Source organism: Castanea sativa, chromosome 11, assembly GCF_040712315.1.
Source record: "Castanea sativa cultivar Marrone di Chiusa Pesio chromosome 11, ASM4071231v1".
Lineage (NCBI taxonomy): Eukaryota > Viridiplantae > Streptophyta > Magnoliopsida > Fagales > Fagaceae > Castanea > Castanea sativa.
The window spans coordinates 3126000-3140051 of record NC_134023.1 but is presented as its reverse complement, the minus strand read 5'-3'; the positions used below and the strand labels follow the sequence as shown (position 1 = coordinate 3140051).

The 14052-nt window shown below is 35.8% G+C and overlaps 1 protein-coding gene and 1 pseudogene across 1 annotated transcript; one reads left to right on the top strand and one right to left on the bottom strand.

Annotated features, from left to right (window-relative positions):
* The first annotated feature begins 366 nt into the window (after positions 1 to 366).
* LOC142615061 (uncharacterized) lies at positions 367 to 1948 on the top strand. The gene is made up of 2 exons (XM_075787742.1): positions 367 to 829; positions 1154 to 1948. Exons 1-2 carry the CDS (start codon positions 507 to 509, stop codon positions 1638 to 1640), a joined length of 810 nt encoding a protein of 269 aa, XP_075643857.1. The 5' UTR covers positions 367 to 506; the 3' UTR covers positions 1641 to 1948.
* A 7513-nt stretch (positions 1949 to 9461) lies between these two features.
* LOC142615905 (cationic peroxidase 1-like) lies at positions 9462 to 13566 on the bottom strand (annotated as a pseudogene).
* Between the last annotated feature and the right edge of the window lie 486 nt (positions 13567 to 14052).

The following is a 14052-nucleotide window of genomic DNA, read 5'->3' as shown; positions in this document are numbered from 1 at the left end:
CACATGTGGAAGACAAATATACCAAATGTAGTGCACAATGTCAAAATCCCACAAAACGACTAAAAATTTCACATATTCATTTGGACCATTTTCATGGCCAAGTTCAAAATCACTAAAAAATCCAAATCATAAACCTCAATTTGTTTCAAAATTTCAATTTTCCTCCTATTGACAAGGGTACAATTGCAACATAATTTCCATGTTCACATGTGTACGAGAAATATACCAAATGTAGGGTATAATGTGCAAAATCCACGAAACCACCAATTTCACATGTTCATTGGGACCATATAAGTCCATTTGCCATGTTCAAAACCACTAAAAAAAAAAAATCATAATCACAAATCTCAATTTGTTTCCACGAACTCAACAAACACGAAACAAAACAGTCAAACCTTAAACACAAACACAAAACACAAATCTTTCCCCTCTCTAAACTCTCTCTCTCTCGTCCACATGAAAAGCTTAAAACTTGAGAAAAACCCAATTGAAGAATAATAAAGGCCATGTCTTTTCTCCTACCCAACCTCTCTCCCTCTTTTGTTCTTCATCACAATCACAAATCAAAAGAAAAAACCTTCATCCACCAATCACTCTCCCCTCACCAACCAAAACCCAATTCTCACTCTCACTATATCTCTCCTCTCTCCGTCACCAGCCTCCAAACCCCTCCTCCATTACAGGGTGTAGCTCAGGTTAACACTCCTCCTGGTGCACAAGATAAGCACCAAAAAGATGAATTCTATGTCAACCTTGGCCTTGCTGTAAGGACACTCAGAGAAGACCTTCCTGTGCTATTCACCAAGGACCTCAATTATGACATTTACAGGTTATTTTCTCATCTGGGTATTTCATATTCTTTGATTTTCTTATCTGGGTCTGTTTTATTTTCTGTGATAAGTGTTTGGGTCCTGAGAAAGTTGGAATTTTTTGTGGAATGTTATAATATATTAGGCTACATCTTTTATATGCTGAATTGTGTTATAAAATTCCAATATAAATAGTAATACATTAGGCTTGATATGATAACCCTAAAACCATAGTAACCCTATTGAATTTTACAAAACCATGCTCTTCTCAATTTATAGAAATGTCCTAATATATAATATCCTAATATGTTCCAAGTTCTAACATGGAATTTGATTGTTTTCAGGGATGATATTACATTTTTAGACCCATTGAACAAGTTTACTGGTATTGAAAACTACAAATTGATCTTCTGGGCATTGAGATTTCATGGTAAAATTCTGTTCAGAGAGATTTCACTTGAGGTATATAGGATTTGGCAACCTTCTGAGAATGTGATTTGGATAAGGTGGAACTTGAGGGGTGTACCTCGGATTCCATGGGAGACCAAAGGGCAGTTTCAGGGGACTTCAAAGTATAAATTGGATCGAACTGGGAAAATTTATGAACACAAAGTTGACAATTTAGCATTTAATTTCCCACAGCAGCTCAAGCCGGCTGCTTCGGTGTTGGATTTGGTGGGTGCTTGCCCTGCAAGTCCTAATCCGACATTTCTGTTTGGGCCAGTGGATGTATATTCATCTTCATGGGTGGAGCTTTATCGGGCAGTGAGGGGGACATTGAATCGAGAAGGGTACTTACTTTCACAAGATGGTTTGGTTACTTGTTCATAGTTTAGTGAGCAACTCCATACATGGTTTATACTCGAAATTCAATATACATATGTATTAGTATTTAGTGCATTTCATTTTGTATGATATGTTATATTGGTCTATAGCAAATAATGGTTTTTGATGGCCAAGGGTGGTTGTACATAGGCAGGGATATTGGAAAGATCAATGTAATTCTTGTTATGGTGGAGGCAGAGTAGCTTGGGCATATATGGTGAGCTAATACAGGTCAGAGATGTTACATATATATGTATACAAAACCTTGATTCTGTTTCCAGTGAATCTAATTCTACATTTATTCTGTCACAAAATTGAATCCTATAGTTGATTTACTGCTAAAATATGATGGAGTTTGTGTCTTACATCTATGGTTTGTTTGGCTCCAAAGATTCTTCACCCATAGTTTTATATGATGCTCACCTTGATTTGAGGTTTAGCGTGGAGGAAGGTCATGTTTATCCTTAGAAGTCTTCCTTAGGTGAATTTTTTCCCTGATTGGCCAACTTTGCATCTCATAGTCTAATTCTCCATGCTATCTTCGCTATTACTTTTTACTTTGTTTACTTTCTTTCCTCAATTTGGTCTTTTCTCTCAAGCCTGAGTGGCTGACTGACTCAACAGATGTAAGGTATCAAGATTATTTTATTTTCTCAACCACACGGACGACATGGTCAGATACTGTCTATAGTATACCTTTTTAAGAAATCAGTGCAACATAACATTGAAAGTAGATGAGGACTTTAAATATATAATTGAACTGCTGTTTGTTTCTTAAATCCTGATGCTCCTTTTGTATTGAACCAGTTCAGTCAGCCAAAACTAGATGTGAATTTTGAAATACCTTTCTCCTTTGTGCTTACTAAACTCTTCATGGATGTTACAATAATACGAGCATATGTAAAGTTTGAACAAATTCTAATAATCATTTAGAGAGTATTAGTAATTGTGGAAGAACCTCAATGATGGGCAAGGAGCGGTAGAATGGGTTTATGAACTTCAGGGCACAATCAATTGAGAGCCATGCTCATGAAGTGGAAAACACTAGTTTTGCATCCCCTCTTCTTCCTCTTGAGGCCAAATTCTCAATTATCAAAAACATATTGTTTAATGGTCACTACAACAGAGGAAAAGGTGTGCTTTGTACTTATATAATGGAAAAACTTGTGTTCGGATGGCAGATTTTCACCTCAAATTTTTTGCCGAGTCTTATAAGTCTATAACAACTTAACACACACACACACACATAAAGGAGCCATTCAGTAGTTTGTGAGAATCAAGAGTGCAAAGCATACACAACTTATGGAAAAATATCTAATCTTTATTACTATACTGCAAAAGTACGAAAGATACTAGGGTTTGCGCTCACAAAATACTCACTAGGAATTATGCCTTAGTCAAGACTAACCACCAAAGCTTATAAATTAAAAACATGCACAAAATACATTGATCCTACACAATTCAATTTTTTTTTTGCCCTTTATTCCTTCTTTTGACACCCCTAACCATCTATGGGAACCTGTTTTGCTTTACAGCCTAAGTTACATGTTGACACTCCTTACAACTTAAATAAACATACAAGAAATAATTGTTGTACTTTGCTACCGGGTCCAGAATCTAGGAATTGCCTTTAGGACATAAATGACTGCTGCCTTGGAGCCTTTCCATGTTGCTAGCAGGCATGCAACTACTTGATAACTTCCACACCATGTTGGTGCCACTTGTTCTGCGAGTAATTTTAGTGTCATCTAAAAAACCACAACTTTTACCACAACTATCCTACGTGGCAGACGGTGATTGATAGCCTAATATTTTTACATGGTCCCGCCACTCATTTGTCTGTCATATAGATAGTTGTGGCAAGAGTTGTGCTTCTTCTTCTTCTTCTTCTTCTTCTTCTTTTTTTTTTTTTTGGTGGTATTAGATTTTTTGCTTGTTCTAGTCGTGCATTGTCCATGCAAATATATCTGATAGCCTAAGCACATGCCCAACCACAATATTAGCCAATGCAAAGGGTTTAGCCCATGTCAATACCACCTCCCAAATCTGACCACACAATGCCACAACAAATCATCTCCCATTTGCAGCCCAACAATGCATCATGCATGCCACAACTTAATCTTTTTTTTTTTTTTTGAGAATCAAGCCACAACTCAATCTGATTGCCCACATGAACCAACATGCCGACACGTTCCAGTTCTGCCTTACAAAGAAGCAATCAATCCATTGCTCATTACGCGTTCATGGCTAATCCACACAAGGTTGCTATGACTCATCATCGCACAAGTTGCTTACAACACACGCATGGCCTGCAAAATATCAAGGCATGACCACGATTTCATCACATTTACAAGGCCATCAACATGTTGCCATCTCAGATTGATTGTACAAGCATTGACCACAAATGGGAAGCATAGCCTGCTACTGCCTAAAACTCGTTTCTTAGCCTATGACATAGCTGATAGCTCCTCATGCCCATGGGTTTGTGTTTGTGGCTTGGGTCCAAGGTGCCTCTACATGCAACCAACCATCTCAAGGATCAAGGGTTTAACAAAAGTACCATACCATTCAAAACTAGTTATTTTTTTATTCTCCAAATTTGGAGAATTCAAAAGGAGGAATTATAATTTAATGATTTTTTTCTATCTACTTCTATAGAGTTTTAAAGGAATGAAATATTTATCCTCATCATACACCCACAAGTCCCAATCTATTCTCCTCCACCGCCATTTCTCTCTCTCTCTCTCTCTCTCTCTCTCTCTCTTTTTCGGGAAAAAAGGGATAAAAATACCAAATCCATAAGCATAGGGGTGTTCCTCAAATATGAACACAGTTATATTGAATATGGTTCTTTTGTGAGTCCCTACATAGTTTATAGCAAAGCTCATCTATGAAAAATTTTCCACATCCTAAGCTATTTTGTGTAGAGAGTACCACATTGAATTAGATGTGCAGTGGTATGAGGTTGATTTGCTAGTTGAAGCTTTCCATCTAATATACATGTAGGTTGGATGTTCTGAAATGGTATGAGTCTGGTTTGCTTGTTTATTGGACCATGCTCTGGCCCATCTAAATTTGGGTCTTGAACGTGAGATGCAGTATTAATTGGTTAGATGTAGACTTTGATATGAATTTATGTACTTGTTGGGACTCCACCTTATAGCTTAAGCTTTTGGATTGGAATGCCCATTCCTCTCCAATGCTTAAAAAATAAAATAAAATAATACACTCAAACTATAATTTAAAGGGTGCTGTTAACTTTAGAAGCATTTATTAATGTAGGAGTGGAAAAATTGGACACGATCCACTTACCCGACACAAAATTAGCAGGTTATAAGTTGAGGCTTAATGGGTTTGTATCATATTTGGGTTGACACAATTGACCCGTTTAATAAACGGGCTGGGTTAGTGTTCAACCCATAGAACCTACTTGACCTGTTTAATTAAATGACATTTTAACAATATGCCCTTCAAACCCTACGTATATAAACTTATTAGTTATTATGGTTTTTTTTTTTTTTTGAGATGTTGTGATTGATTCTTTGTGATATTGAGATATGTTTTAGTTTTAAATAATTATTTGTGATGCAGTTACTCTTTAGTTCTAAATTTTATATTAAAAATATTTATTTGTTTGTTTGTTTTTTCATAATATATTTTTGATAAAATGTGAAAAACAAGTCGACATGATTGACCCGTTTAATAAATAAGTTGTATTAGGGTTGAGGAATCATGACGTGTTTAATAAACATGTCGGGTTAGTATTGACCCACTATTGATGCCCACTCTTGTAAGAAAGCCCAATAGCAGGATGAAGCACAACAATATAAGAGGAAAATAGTTAGTAAATTGAGAAGAAAAAAATCATTACGCTCGAATGGCAAGAATCGTGGATCATAGGCCTAAGAAATAGCAAAAGGGCCTTAAAGAAAGCAAGCAGGTCCAAAGGAGCCCAGAAAAAGAAGTAGCAAACACATGGTCATTATAAGAAATAGAAAGCAAGCAAGAATCGGCCAAAGAAGCCCAAAGCGATGAATTAAGTAAGTAAGAGGTTAAAAAGGATGTGGTAATTTGAGCCAAGAAGCCTAAAAGACTAAGCAAAAGCCCATGGGAACGAAGAATTGGAATAGGCTGAGGATGCCTAAGGAAATGAAACATGCCGAGGATGCCCAAAAGAATGAAAAGGGCCAAGGAAGCCCGGAAGCGATGGAATGGGCCAAGGAAGCCTAAAACAGTGTGGATACTAGCCCAATGCTAATACTAGGCCACTAGAATTAAGCAAAGGGAAGGCATAAAGTAGGCTCAAAAAAGGTCCAGCAAGCATGAGTCAAATAACAGCATGGCAAGAAGGACCAAATGGCATGGCAGAATTGCTAACCGAATTGCAAAAGGGGTAAAGGATGGATTAGAGAAAGAAAAGCCCACAATCAAGCAAGGCCCAGCCCGGGAAGGAAGAAAGACATAAAGAATGAAAGCTTAGAGACTCATTCACGTCACAAGAGGTCAAAAGCGAGCAACAGAATGTGCAGACAAGCCTTTAGGCCATGACAAATGCATGAGCAACAAACAAACCATAGACACACATGGAAATGGAGCACACACAAGACTTAGGCACCACCAACTTATACCCAGTCAATACATAAATGGTGGGCCATGGGTCAAAGGTAAGAGAGAGTATGGTCTAGCGATGGGGAGAAGAGGAGAGTCTATTCTAGGGTTCCCGCTCAAACTCTTTTGGGGGAAATGTCTTGCTAGGATGACATACCACCTAAAAGAGGGAAATGTGTGTTGGAATCATCAGGTGCATGCCATGAAGGATAGTGAGAGAGAATGCCCACCCTTATTCGGATGGGAATACCATGGTGAGCAAGTAAACAAAATAAAACTCTTTGTTTGGTAATGGGATGTGGCATGACCAGCACAGGTAAGTGGTGGTGTTTAAGCAGCTGATAGACCAGTGGGTGGTGTGGAAAGGATACCCACACCAAAACAAAAGCGGTTAAAGAGTAAAATAGTAAAAAACCCAGCCACGGCAGGCAGTATAAAAGGGGCTTTAGCCGTGCACAATGAACAACAAGGAGAGGAGAAAGAAGAGAGTACAACATAACAACACCACGACGGAACTAGAGAGTGAAAAATTGAGTAGAAAACTCAGAAAGGAAAAAAAATTAGAAAGAAAGACAGAGAATAGGCAAGAGTGAGATAGGAGGCATGCACCAATAGGCTAATCTCTTCTCTCTCTCTCTAAAAGTCTACCCTCTAGTAAGGATTAAGAAATTTAAGGATAAGTCATTGAGGCCAATTCTCTCAAAGTGGATAATTTCTGTGGCAAAAAATCTTCCTATGAGATTGCCCATATTATGGTTCACTTCATAGACTTAACTCCGTAGGGAAATCAAACATGGCAAATTGACCATTCCTCCCTTTATTTTATTGATTAAGCATTAGTGTGTTTTCTTTTCTTTATCATTATCATCTTATTCAAGTTGCATTTATGTTTGCTGCATTGACTCTTCCTTTATTGAGATCATCATTTAGTATTTCTCCATTTTCTAGCTGACGATAAGCGTATTTATTTTGTTGTTATTATATTACATCTATCTGCCATAACTCTTTTGCAACAGTTTCCTCTACCATTGGCATGTGACCAAAGTTTTAGCAAAAGGGCTTCAGTTTATGCATAAATTGGCTTGGGCTGTGTTGCAGTCAAGTCAGTCCTAAATCTCCTATACAGAACCATTGGGCCATAGTGTGGCAGGAGGCAACCTAGCCTGCAGTTGCAAAAAAGGCCCACCACACCCATATAGTCGGATATTCATGAGTTGACATAACATGAACCCGACATGTGAACAAAAATTGCTACCCCTATATTAATGGTAGTAAAATCAATTTTTGGAATACTTCTACTGTAATACCCTTACTTTAATGGGAAAATCGAGAAAAACAAATCAACTGAATAATAGTGTCTTAGGCAGCATAGAAAAGAAAACAAAATCATTTCATTATGACTTAAATATCCTTCGAAACTATTAACAAAAGACATTTTGGCATTGTTTTAAAATTGTGAGAGTTTTTAGGGTTTTTTCACACTTAGAGCATGCCCATTAGTGGGACTATTTTTTTTTATAGGGTAAACTACATATTTGGTCTCTATCCTTTACACCATATTTCAATTTAATCCTTAACCTTTTAATTGTGTCAATTTAGTCCCTAACTTTTCAACACCGCGTCAATTTAGTCCCTACTATTATCTTTTAGATAAAATTTACTAGCGTGGCAAATGACCAAAATAAAATGCTGATGTGGCATAGTCCATATCAACTATTAAAAAAAATATTAACACGTAGGATTTTAAGTTTTAAGAAATTATCACATCTTAAAAAAAAATTTAAAACACAGAAACTATTAAAAACAAAAACCCCAATTTCTTTAGAGTCTATCTCCTCCTCTCCTCTTTACATTCATTGCTAGAGTAAGCTTGAATTTGCTCTCTCCGGTAACTACTAACGACCAGCCACATTCTTAAGTAGTCCAAGCCCGCTCTTCACCACTGAGGAAGAAAGTAAAAAACTGGAAATCTGACCCATTTTTATGAATCGATCAAACTCTAAATAAGAAATTCAATAACCCGTTGTGTTCCACTTAGACATAAAACACTTTTGAGTTGAAATCCTTTTTGCCAATCACAAACAAGGGTTTCAAGAATTGGCTTCAGTGTTCCAATACAAAGCCAGTCAACCGCCTATTCACATTTAATCCAAGCAATTAAACCCCCAACCGCCTATTCGCATTTCACTGTGAAATTTTACCAGAAAAAGAAAATCCTTAGATAAAGGGATCTCATATTCAAAGATTCAAAGCTTAAAACCTCAAAAAGCTCAAAGCTCAGTAACAGTAATAACTCTCAAAATATTCATCCAAATTAAAATATCTTTTTTTATCCAAAAGAACATGGGAAATCAGATTTCTGCCTCTGCAGCTGAAGAAATTCTCATTCCAATTTTAAACCCAAGTTCCAAAACTCAGGAATCGTGAAATACTCTAAGGCAAAAATATGGGAGGCTATAGTCACCGATAGTGAAAATTTTAAAGTGTAAAGCTAAGAAAAATGGAAGAAGAAACGAAATAGAAAAGGCATTGGCTTTTGGGGTCAGAGGGAAAGGGAGAGAAGGAAGTTAACGAAGAGCTAATAGTGAAAGTTGGGGGCGAAGAGCTTCGTTAGACGGAGGCTTGAACAGTGTGGCTGGTCTCTAGTAGTCACCGGAGAGAACAAATTCAAGCTTACTTCGGCGATGAATGTAAAGAGCAGAGGAGGAGATAGACTTCAGAGCATTGGGGGTTTTGTTTTTAATAGTTTTTGTTTTTAAAAAATGATAATTTAAACTTAAAATCCTAAATCCTACGTGTTAATCTATCTTTTAACTAGTTGATGTGGACTATGCTACATCAGCATTTTATTTTAGTCATTTAACACGTCAGTAATTTTTATACAAAAAATAATGGTAGGGACTAAATTGACACGGCACTAAAAAGATAGGGATCAAATTGACACAATCAAAAAGTTAATGACTAAATTGAAATATGGTGTAAAAGATAGGGACCAAATATGTAGTTTACCCTTTTTTATATAGTTTTTAGCAACTTAAAAAGCTACTACACCTAGTATCAATGGTTCTATTTCTTTTTTACAACTTCATTTAATATTATTTATTTATTCTTCCTCTCTCTTTTCCTCTTCCTATTTGTGAACAAACAACAAACCCACACCACTACCAGTCGCATCCACCACCACCACCACCACCACCAAAAATCCACCTCAACAACCCATCATAAAAATTCCCCCCACAACAGCAACAACCCAATTTCAACCATAACAGCAATAACCCAGCCTCTTATCCCAGCAAGAATCCAGCCTCCAATCCCACCAATCCTAACAACAACCCACACCACCACTAGAACCACCAATCCAAACCACCCAACCACACAAACCTGAACCACACCACGAACCCGCACCAACCCACCACCACGAACCCACACCAACCCACCACCATGAATCCACACTAACGATCTCAACGAACCTAGGTAACACCATGAAGAGAAGAAAGGCTTGGTTTAGTTGAAAGGGAGATAGAGGTAGCCCTGGAGAGAAAAAGAAAGAAGGAAAAAAGGAGAGAGAATGAGAGAAATAAGAGAGAGGACCGAATAAACAATTTTTTTTTTTGGGCATTTGTTGCTATAGTAGACTGCCAAAGATGGCAATTTACTGGAGGAAGGTTGTAACATTTTTAACTATGCCACCACTGATGTAGCATGTATTTTTGTTGTTTGTGCTGCTAAAAATAGCAATTTAGCCTTTTAGCACTACCAATACTAATGTTCGTTTACTCTTCCTTTTTTTTCACTCACAATAAAGTATCTGCCATTTATTAATAAACAATTCATTTTAAACCGATGTCGCTCAACACCCGATAACAAAGCCTCCAGTGCAATGCACGGCTTAATAAAAAAATTATATATAAATTAAAAAAAAAATATTTTTTGATAATATAATTAAATTTAATAAAAAATAAAATAGTAAAAAAATTATAAAAATTATGGCAAGTTTTAAATTTCTAAAAGCTCTTTGCAGTGACGGAGGCATTCATTGACCAAGGGGGGCAGTGGCCCCCCCTAATTTTAAAAAAAAATATTTATATATATATATGCATTAATTTTAGCAATTTTGTTCTATAAAATTACATTTTACCCCTTTAACAATATTATTGAATTTTTTTAGAGTAACTTTAAAGATACAAACTTATTTACAATATTTTTATAAACTGTTGGAGTACAAATTCTTATTGGTTCGCATTTGGGTTTATTACTTGCATCACTTTTTTACTTATCAATAATCACTCGCTATATCATCAATATACTTCTAGCACTTTTCTCATTTTAAAGGCCATTAAAAAAATTTATAGATCTAAAATCTAAAACAACATATACTAGCCCAAAAACATTTGTGCAACAACAAAAATCACCAATAGTAAAGCTAAAAAAAATTAAGTCTAATTAACCAATTTTACTCAAATATACAACTGCCCTTTAAAAAGTTTTAAATAGAATAATTGTCTTTACCTAGCAAATGCACACATTAAAAACTAAAAAAAAAAACCTCTACAACTAAGAAGTTGTCAAACTAGAGGTCAAAGTCGCCCCCCTTAACTTAAAATCCTGGCTTCGTCCCTGGCTCTTTGTAGTGCCATATATATATATATGTGTGTGTGTGTGTGTGTGTGGCACTTAAAAAAATCTTTCCATTATACTTGATAACATGTAGAGTAGTGAAGTGCTAACCATATATAAATTTCTTACATATATAACCAAAAATAATAATAATAAAACCATAAATTACAAAAATAAAACAAATTGCAAAAATATAAGTACTTAGAGTTTCTGGTTTGCAATGTAGATGTAAAAGTTCACGTATAAATTATTTTAATGTTGCCAAAGTGTGGAAAGTTGAATGCTTGAGACTTAACTAATCAAGTTAACTGGAACCTACTATACGAGACTTTAAACACCACTGGTGGGATATAATTAGATTTAAGAATTTAACCTACCTGACAAAGTCACCATTTCATTGGTAGTGAAACCTTTGTTTGAAAAGGCGTTGATAAGGTCACTAAGATCTAAGGTTAGAGTAGGGATGTTGGAATTAACAGCGGCAGAACTTTGCAGTGGTGGAGTCTCTTCTGCCCAAATCAGTAGTCCAACTCCACATAGGTGCACTTAGCTGAATTAAAACTAATAACATGATGCAAATGGCTTCAAGTGAACAAGATTTTAATAATAAAGTCAAACAAGTTTTGGCCTGTTGCCACAACTTATCTTCATTTTATTCAGTTTCCACTTAGCTGAATTATAACCAATAACATGATGCAAATGACATCAAGAGAATAATGTTTTAATAATGAAGTCAAACAAGCTTTGGCTTATAGCCACAACTTATCTTCATTTATGAAGTTTATTTGATTTATGTACAATTTTTTAAAACTTGGCTTTTTTTTTTTTAATGTAACATTGTACTTTATCCGGTTTATTTTTTAAAACCAAATAAACTCATGGAAATTGTGGGATACAAAAATTTAATATGATAATAGTGCCACATGTCATACCTAATGCCGAAGAGGCTGGCACAATTCCGAGAAGGCCATATCCTCGAACGGCAAGGCCAAAGAGGCGAGCCATGGCCACGTCGATGGCACATCACTAGAGGAGGCCTCACTGTAGAGAAGGAACTTCAGAGATGGAGGTTAGCCCTAACATGACTGGAGGGATGGTAGCTACCACCACATTTAATGCACCCCACCAAACCCCTTGGTCGCATTTATGTGAAAAAGACCCCTGAACAGTGCTGTCTTGATTGTCATAACTCACAAAAGATCTGGGAAGAGCATCTGATGGAACAAGCACTCGAATAGCGTCTTGCACTATCAACAAGTGGAAGGCCAAGATCAACTAAAAGAGGCTATATAGTGTAGGAGATCCTCCAAGGAAGGGGTTCATCTGAAAATGGTGGAAACAAACACTGTAGCAACCAAGAACTAAAATTATAACCAAGTCTGAAGAAATAAATTCAAGAACTACTCTTCTCGGACTTTGTCGAGAAAGGATTTTCTTTACACACAGCTTGATTTTCTTTGCTTTCTTACAATTCTTAATCCCCTATGAGCATTGTTCAATCCATTGAAGCCCAGTTTATAAACTCACTCTCTACAAATTCATTGTGTTGGGCTCTCTGGACCCTAAGTCTGTTACTTTTTGGGCTTAGGATTCAAATTATGCCCTTACAGAAATAAATTGAACTTGTGGGTTAATAAAATTAATAAGTAATATAAAAGTTTGAGTTCTTTCTTATCGCAACAACTGAATCTCTTGCAACAACGGCTAAAATATCAGCACAAGACACAACACTGGGGCAAAAATTCTCCAACTGTGATTTGATCCCTTCAAAACCCCTTAAAGAAGCATTCAGAGCAGCATTTTTCTCTCCTTTGTCAGTTGTTGTATTGTCCAATAGTACGGATGCATCGCATCTCTGTTACAAAATGTTATTCAGAATGAAAGTCGAATGATCCATTAACACAATATAGTTTAGTTTCTTATATAATCAATTAGAGGCACTCTCCAATTTGCATGGAAATTAATTTTTCGCTCTTATGAAACTATATTATGGGCTTGTAAATGACTTTAGCATGGGTTCAAATGACCTTTTAACTTATTGCTGGGTAAGCTTTGCCAATCCACTTCAATCATCAATCTATGTACACAAGATTCACTTTGTACTTGAACCTCAGTATCCTCACAAAAAGGTAATTATACTCATATGGCCAAATCCCTAATTTGGATGGTTAGAATACTCTATAATCTATATATTACTATGATATAACCTCTACATGAGTTAATATGTAAATATATTTAGTGATACAAGATTTTTTACATTTTTTTTTAATGATTTATTGTGATTAGTGTATAATAAAAATTATCTCCTTGACAAATCAACTGAAAGTAATATTTCTCTATTCATAACAAGTCACAAGTGAAAAAGTTGTCAAATATATTGTATTCCTAATGGTACTTTTAGAAACACACGCACAAAACACGCAGACTTTTGTAGATTGATATTGCAGAAAGAAGAAGAAGAAAGTTAGAGATGACTTGCATTAACAAAGCAGTCATGAAAGTGAAGGCAGAGCAGGGATGCTCCCATACGTGCCTCACTTGACACTGCAGACGCTACAGCCGATTTAATGGTGGAAAGGGCACTAGGGCATGATGTTGCATAGTCATCAGAGGACAACTGAGCAGAGACCATCCCCACAAGAAGTGGAAATAACAGGCAGAACTTAATTGTAGTGAGAATTGATGGGATAGAGTAATAGGGAGCCATGATAATGATATAAGGAAGCAGATAAAGAATAAGGCTTTCTCGCTTGTTTTGTGGTTAATGCAGTAGGGTTCTCATGTATTTATACAAGATCTCTGTTTCATGGTAATGGCATGCATTTTTCACCTGCATCGAGTCAACCTTAGGGAAAAAAAAAAAAATTTCTTTTATATATAAAAAAATGCAATAAATTTGTGTCTGATTTATGCTATAAATATATTTATTATGTTTTCCAATGAGTGTGTCGAGTGAGAATAGAATCCTCTTCATTTCACTTGAAATAGAGAAAATCTATTTCATAATTAAAATTTTATTTTCTGGATCTGATGGTGTACATATTATTTAAATTTTAAATGATGTGACATTAAATACATCTTTAAGTTTGTGATATTTAATCAAGACCACAAATTAATTTATTTCAAATAAAAATGATCCTATTTTGTAGGGAGAAGTCATTTTTTTTGTTTAATCAAATGTGCGTGTAAAGTG